An 8,244-nucleotide genomic window follows, 5' to 3' on the forward strand; every position below is an offset into this window, starting at 1 on the left:
TCAGTTCCAGTTTTCTGGTCTGCAAACTTAATTTACGAGTAGTATAGACAAGGAATGGAAAGAATCATTTCTTAAGCATTTATGAAGAAACTTCATAAACTTAAACTTTATTATTTTGGTTTGCCCTTGAAGGTTTGTACTGATAATTGATACAGACATAATGTATATACTCTTCTGCCAGAGTGACTCCCGAGTCATTTGAAAGATTTGTTCTCCACAAACAAATCGTCTGTGACTCTTGCATCACTGACTATGACTAGGCCATGATAATAAGCACAGTTCTCTTTTAATCATCATTTTTAACCTGTGCTGTCAGCAGGCAGGGTATACAACAGGTAGCCGACAATATACATCCAACATGGCGGACCGAATAAGTACAGTTCTCTGTGTTTGTAACGTTTTGTGAGGTTTTTAATGGTTAACAGGATAGTGCTATAGTGCCTTGGGTATATTTCATCGTAAAAAGAAAGGTTGGAAAACACTGAATTAGATGAATAAGCTCACACTGACGTTGGTCTTCCTATTGAGACAGCAGCCAAAGCGTGGAATCTACTGAACAATACAAAAAACAAAACACAAAATACATGATACCAAACGAGGTTCAGGTCTGCATTTACCATCGCTCGGGCACCACAGTCCTCTTGATATTGATGAGACCCGCACACAGTGCAACAATGTTGTCCAGGAGATCGACTTGGCTGATGGGTACGACGGTGTTAAGTATGTGAAAAGCTTTGAGCTGACCAACCACACGTTTCATGTGAACACAGACTCTTGACAGTTTTCGGGAAGTAGCGGCACAAGAGCCAGGCGACCAAGATTGCCCTTTCGTCAACCTCGGGATTCTCAGCGTCGCCCCGATGCCGGCCAGTTCCTCTCTCCCAAGAAGCCTCCTTTCAGCGAGAACCACATCCCCCCTCTCAAGTTTTGCTAAAAATCCGGAATTGAACGCTGACTTGTCGGCGATGTGACTTCCCCATCCGTCTGACAGGAAAGAAATTGCGCCGGCTGGTGTTATTCCAACGAGGTATTTTACCGTGTTCTGATGTTTGTAATTAAAGCTGGTTTCAGCCTTCAGGTTGCGGTTCCTCTCTACGGAAATGTCAACACGGTGGATAATACACCGACAGTCCTTAAACCTGGGCGTGAAACACTTGGGCCAGTCAGCTTTGGCTGCTTCCCTGCTCGGCCAGATTATCAAAGGGCGCAGTGTGAAAGACAACATTGGTATCCACTCCCTCATGATCTCTGAAGTGGCACAGAGGGGAAGTCCAAACTTGAAGGCGAGGTATCCGTCCGTGAAGCCGTGTCGTAGCCTCATGAGGACCAGAAGCAGGTGGTCTTCCCAACTCAGCCCGGCCCTGAGCACGACGTTGTTTCTTTTGACGATGTTCAGGAGCCAAATGAAGACTTGCAGCGACCGCAGTCCTGTGTAGAGGCTGATCTTAGGTTCTTCGTCCTTGATGGTATCGAAGCCAAACCTGGACCCCTTGAGTCGCTCCCTGAGTCGTTCATTTTCTTCCCGGGTGGCCTCCAGCTCCGCCTTCAGAGCCTCGTGGTCTTGCGACAACCGGCTGTACTTCAGGTTTAGCTTGTCCATCTCTTTGCGCGTCACAAGCTCACCTACATCTGCAGCCCATTGAGAAGAGAACAACCCATAATCTCTAACAACCCAAAAACAGCCAGCTGGGTATCAATAATATTAAATATAGTGTACACTTTAATTTACACTCAGACATTTACATCGATGTTTACTAATTTTAAGACAGGATAACACTTTATTAATCCCTGGAGGGAAATTCAAGAACATTTTCACAGAATATCTTACAGATATCAACAAATTCTATAAAGGAATGATCAAATACACGGTGAATTCATGGTGTAGCAGTTTAATTACTTAATCAGTTTTACGGTTGATGAACAAAAAAATTCTCCCAATTCCTTTATTTATATTGGAAATAAAACAAATAAAACATTGCCAGCCGAACCAGGAGCCAGGGAGCGGAACGCCATTCCTCCTGTGCCCGAAATCATTATTATTATTATTATTTATACTTCTGACCCGCTAGCTTCTTGTTGCTCTGTATAATAAAACTCTCACCATGTTGGCGCACCGTGGCAAAAAGGACTCCTTCTCCCTCCCTAAACCCTTACCTGTGGGCAGAGACTCCCACCACCATTAAAGTTGTTGAATTTCAAAACCCTCCTCCCAGTTGCCTCCTCTCTCTCACACACTCATCCGTTGAAAGAACACATACCTGGAGAGAGCGGAGGAGCCGCTGCAGCGTGAAGGTCTGCTGTGGGAATGGTGGCTGTGGACTTGGCTTCAGGACACTGAAGCCTCTTCCTTTTATGTCTGCGAGACATGGTCATTCAGGAAGGTAATGACAAGGCATTCAGTTTGAGCACAAAATGGTGAGGCACAGATTTGGAAACGGCTGAAACGGTCTGGTCTTGTCTTCACGGGATATTGGCATAGGAGGTTTGACGTCATTGGTGTCAGTGTGATGTGGGTTGCGTGGGGCTTATAGACCCATCTGATGTTACCCCGTAGCTTAGTTACGACAGCATTCGAGGAGTGGGATCGTTGATCGGCCCTGACTTCTCTCTAGTCTATCAACCAGGTGTGGGGGGAACCTCCACACTGTGACCATTGATCAAATGCCGGCCGACACAGCTGAGACACCAACCTTGTTTCTCGGGTGCTTTGGCTTGAAGGGAGAATAGACGACGCAAAATCCGGACTGTCACAGTCCATGGATGGCTCCCCTGATAACACAAGGTATCAGCGTTAGTGTAGTGTCTCTGGGCTGCTCCCCGCCATTCACTTTTTAATACAGCTCAATCAGGACTAAACTACTCCTACTTAAATGAATCCAGAATTTAAAAAAAAAAAAATTCTGAGACCTTGCTTAATTTAAGATGAATCAGGTCTAGACTAGGAGGTCCTAGACTAAGATCATGAAGGACAAGTCAGCTGCTTCTGTCTGGTCTTGATGCTGGAGTCCAGATCATCCATTTTCTCTATTGTCAAGGTCCGCCTGGAGCCCCAGGTTTAATTTAAGACTTCACTTAGACCTAGATTAGCTTTAATCTTCCTTCTGGAAATCTGATTTAAGACTATTTTAAACCATGACTGAAAAAGGCCATTTCAGTCCATCTAGATTTTAAAAAAAAGTGTGATTTAATCCAAGATTGGGTCTGATCTGTGTCTGCGAAACATCCCCCAAATGATTTGCACACACGTCCTTTCCATCATAATTAAAAGTAGTCTAAACATGGGGGGCTGGCCTTATTACATCTGATTAGGCGTTTTTCGGACCAAACAGTTCTGCGGACTCCTTGAGGGGAACCAGGAACTGGGAGGTCCCCCGAGGACTTAATACCTTCAAGGGCCTTTTTCTCTTTTTCAAAGCCTGTTCCGACTTTGGTGAGGCAGGGGCTCGCATCGGGACACCGCACGGGGATTTTTTTTTTTATTGTTTCATTCAATTAACGTTAGGAAATAAAATGAAATAAATGCATTGACAATAAATACTACTTTATTGTTTTTTGTTTTTATTGTTTTTTTGACCACACAAAAAAATTTGAGGGTTCCTCCAAGAGTTCTTAGAACTATGAAGCAGTGCCTGCGGTGCGAAAAACACCCGTTGATACAGGAGGGTTTCCGGGTGAACATACGTATCTCTGGCCCTGGAGTGACCTGGAGAGGCAGACTAAAGAGTTTCCTGCTCCGCAAATTCCCAAATGGGGGACCTGAAGGATATTGGGAAGATCTCCATGTTCTGGCTTTCTCAACACTTGCCATTTCGGGGTGTCCTTTAGCTATCGCTGGCCGAGTGCCGCTGCAACGCTCCGCACTCTTCGTTTGCTGGAGTGAAATGCACTGTGACGCCACGTTAAATTGAACAGACAAATTGGACCTCAAATGTGTTCAAGAGACTTTTGTGTTTCAGGGAGTTTTAGGCATTTCGAGTTTTAGGCATTTCTATTGGCCAGATATTTATGGATGTAGAAGCGCCAGAGCGCGGGTGCGGTGCCGAACGTTTCGACGGACCGTTTGCTACATCGCTGCAGCGTTGGGCGGTGTTTTGCTGCGGACATTTTCTCTCGGCGGAGGCTCTGAAACCAGACGTACGAGTAATGAAATAAGTTAAAACTTCGTCAACGTGTTAATTTATCCTGTAAGGAGCCGTGTACTCACCACACTCACCCCCATTTTCCGTCTCGCCGGCAGCTGGTTCAGTCTGACACGCAACCTCTCTACAAACCCGGGGCTAGAAATATGCATATTGTGTTATTAGATACTTGTTACGTCTTGTGTTACAGGGGGAGCAAAGGCTGAAAATGGACAGGTTGCCTACACATTTGTGTCTGTTGGTAGAGTTGGCCACTTAGCGTTACATTTTGCAGCGGGACACTCACCGGGCCGCTAAAAGGCAGATATTCTGCAGGGCTTGGTACGGCGTCGGGGGTCAGGCGGAGGTGGCGCAGCGACACAAATCCCGAGTCGACCTCTCGGTAGTTCTCATAGCACTCTCGCGAAAAGTGGAGGTTACAAACACGCATGGCGCCGGCGTTGCTGTTGAGGGCGCGGCCGACCATCCGCAGCCAGCGCCGGGCCATGTGCGGGTCGGACGGGAAGGCGTGCAGCCCGCTGGTGCTCTTGCACCCGGGGAAGGCGAAAGTCCGGACCATTGTGCCCAAACTGACAAAAAAGGGCTGACGTTCGAGTGAGCCTAGATCTGAAAACCCACTGTTGAAATAGTCAATACTTTTTCACTATTTGAAAAAAATAAATAGAAAATACAATTGAAATATGGCTAACAGGTAAAATTCTAAAAAACGATCTGATAGATATGATACAACTATCTAATATACACTACTCACAAAAAGTTGGGGATATTCGGCTTTCGGGTGAAATTTCAGGATGAACCTAAAATGCACTATAACCTTTACAGGTGAACTTAATTTGACCTTCTCTAAACCTTTGAATGCACATGTCCAACTGTTCAATGTTTCAGTACTTTTTGCACAACTTGCTGTTCTCTAACAAGGAGCTGAACGGCAAAATTCACAACAGGTGTTTGATCCATGAATCGACCAATACATTTCCTGGTTCAATTGGAATTGGCATTTAAACAGTCCTCGTCATCAAGCTGTTCACAATTTGACATCATTAGACCAAGACGACACCTAACAACTGATCAACAGTACCTCGCCATTGCGAGGCTTCAAACAGGATGTTCTCAGAGGGAAGTAGCCACTGAGCTTAGAGTGTCACAGAGTGTCATCAGCAGGTTGCAACAGAGATACAGAGACTGGAAGAGTCACAGAAAGGCATAGAAGTGGACGTCCTTTGGCCACATCCCACACTGATGACCGCTTCATTGTGAACAGTGTCCTGCGGAGCCGGATGATGAATGCCACTCAACTCCAGGCACATTTAAGGTGAGAGGCACCCAAGTGTCACGTCAGACCATTCAAAACCGTTTACATCAGCGTGGCCTGTGTGCTAGACCACCTGCAAGGGTACCTGACCACACCACCAGGCACAGGCATCATCGTCTTGCACGTCCAGGGAGCATTTACGCTTGACGGGGCACCAGTGGGCCTCATGCTGTTCTCTGATGAAAGTCGATTCACGTTGAGCAGAAATGATGGCGAATGTTGGAGATGTTGGAGACGTCAAGGAGAGCGCTATGCATCAGCCACTGTTGTCACCAGACGAGCCTTTGGTGGTGGTGGTGTTACAGTGTGGGCAGGTGTGTCTAGTCAATACAGAACCGCCCTACACTTTGTGAATGGTACAGTGACAAGCCCATACTCCCTGAATAACACCATTAATCCAGTCATTGTGCCCCTGCATGAACAACACAGGCCTCATTTCATCTTCATGGACGACAATGCTCCAGCTCATGGAGGTGGCATCATTAGGGAACGGCTGCTGGAGACTGGGGTACCTCAAATGGAGTGGCCTGCACTTTCTCCAGACCTGAATCCCATAGAAAACCTATGGGATCAGCTGAGTCGCCGTGTAGAGGCTTATAACTCTGTACCCCAGAACCTCAATGACCTGAGGGCCGCCCTTCAAGAAGAGTGGGGGGCCATGCCTCAGCAGACAATAAGTCGACTTGTGAACAGCATGAGACGTCGTTGTCAAGCTGTAATTGATGCTCAAGGCCACATGACAAGTTGAGACATTGACATTTTTTGTTGTGGTATAACCACCACTGTTGTTGGCTTTTGTTTCAATCAATTGTTTGAGATGAGAAAATCACCATTGCATGCTTCTACTTAAATGCCCTACTTTCATGATATAATATCACTGTAGCGTGAGGTTTTTACATTTTCCATAAATTTCACCCGAAAGCCAAATATCCCTAACTTTTTGTGAGTAGTGTATATACGCCCCTCTTATTCCGGCGCTTACCTTTTGTTTTAATTTGTGACGAAAGCCACTGAAGTACGCATCTACATCAGCGTCCTCTTGTCGGCGTTCAGCCACATTACTATCAAAAAATACTATTAACAACAACAATACTCCATTTTATGAATACCATTATGACCAGGATTGACATGTTTCATTACAGAACAGTCACATATTTCAGATTGCGTTTAAAAAGGGAGAGCGCGGTGCTTGTTTAAAATGGCAAACAAAAAAAACCCCAAAACGAATCCATATTCAAGTATTGCGTCGTCAATATCTGAACCGCGGTGTGTTCCAGTTGATCGATTGTGGATCTGAAAATCGGACCGTTCGCACAGGACGTAACACAGCCGCGAGCAGCAAAGTGAAAGTGGAATAACGAAACCGGAAGGGACGTGTTCGTTGACAGCCGGAATCGCTGAATTAACTCTGGGAACCGGAAAACAATCATGAAAGGGTGGAAGTAGATTGCTTTCTCATTCAAACAAAAATGTCTATAGACGAGTTAAACAATAAACAAATAATACGATAACGGGGGGGGGGGGGGATAAATAAAGAAAAGCTATTTCCAAAATTGCGGAAGTGGCTTTTATCGCGAAGGCCACAACCGGAAGTCGACTTTTATTCGAGGCTCACTTGACGCTGATCTCCTGTTTGGTGCCGTTTGGGCGCGACACCTGGTGGTCTGCCGAAGTCATAGCAAGCCTTTGGGGACCAGGCCGAGCTCTGGCACAACTAGTGATTCGAAGTTTCGATCTCATTATGATGTGCACAATAAGAAAACTTTAAGGAGGGTATATTTTACAGTCTATGTCGATATGCTTCAATAAAAGGTATACATGTCTTGTTGTTCACTTATTCGTGTCATCGAAGGCAACCAGTATGAAGGCAGTGTAACATACAATCAATTGAAGCACACAATGGTAAAATAAAATATTTGGTGATTGGGTAATACATTCGGCCCGTTCTGCATTTACAGGTTTTTATTTAGTCAAAACTATTTAGAAATAATGTAGATACGAGTGCCATATGCCTGGTGACCCAGTAGTGCGGCGGATCCCTGTTTTCACGCGTGGGTTCAATGTCCCCGCTACTCTTCATAAATATGACGTATCCGCGACGCCACAGTCCCTCCTATAAAGCTGAGCGTTTCATCACCAGCCGAGACAGCTGCCACGTCACGCCAAAGAAGGCGCATACACACGCACCAGAGAGAGAGAGAGAGAGAGAGAGAGAGAGAGAGAGAGAGAGAGAGAGAGAGAGAGAGAGAGAGAGAGAGAGAGAGAGAGAGAGAGAGAGAGAGAGAGAGAGAGAGAGAGAGAGAGAGCGTGATAAAGGAATATAATAGTGTACGTACAAACACATACATGTACACACACAAACACACAGGTCCAGTACTTTTACATTTCAAGATAACAGGGCCAGGATGACCAACAACGAGCCTGTTCGTTTCTCTGGTGTTTTGGCGTTTGCGTCTCACCTTCCGCCGCCAACACTCAAAACCGAATGCCAATACATAAGCACATTCCATTTTATTTCATTTTATTTTATTGTATTTTATTTTACTCGAAATATTTTATTTTCATTCTATAAGTCTTCGACTTACTGTATTACGTTTTAGGAGTCAGTTAGTTGGTCTTTTAGAAAGACATTTTGTTCCTAGGAAATATTATGTGTTATCACCGGGTGCGTTGCATTACATTTCACTGCATATATGTATGAAAGTATGTATATGTATGTGACGAATAAACCTCTTGACTCTCTTGAATCGACATTGAGGCGCGCTGAGGGTCGCGCAGCAACCTCGGCCTCCC

At 45.3% G+C, this 8,244-nt stretch overlaps 1 protein-coding gene across 1 annotated transcript; it reads right to left on the reverse strand.

Moving 5' to 3' along the window:
- Positions 1 to 89: 89 nt before the first annotated feature.
- Positions 90 to 4,698, reverse strand: LOC307240428 (uncharacterized protein; the record flags this gene model as incomplete). The annotated part of the gene is made up of 5 exons (XM_080014212.1): positions 90 to 1,629; positions 2,259 to 2,356; positions 2,691 to 2,769; positions 4,205 to 4,277; positions 4,426 to 4,698. The coding sequence occupies 5 exons, from the start codon at positions 4,696 to 4,698 to the stop codon at positions 614 to 616; spliced, it is 1,539 nt and encodes a 512-aa protein (XP_079870338.1). The 3' UTR covers positions 90 to 613.
- Positions 4,699 to 8,244: the final 3,546 nt, after the last annotated feature.

The sequence above is a fragment of the Zeus faber genome, assembly GCF_960531495.2.
Source record: "Zeus faber genome assembly, chromosome: 14".
Classification (NCBI taxonomy): domain Eukaryota; kingdom Metazoa; phylum Chordata; class Actinopteri; order Zeiformes; family Zeidae; genus Zeus; species Zeus faber.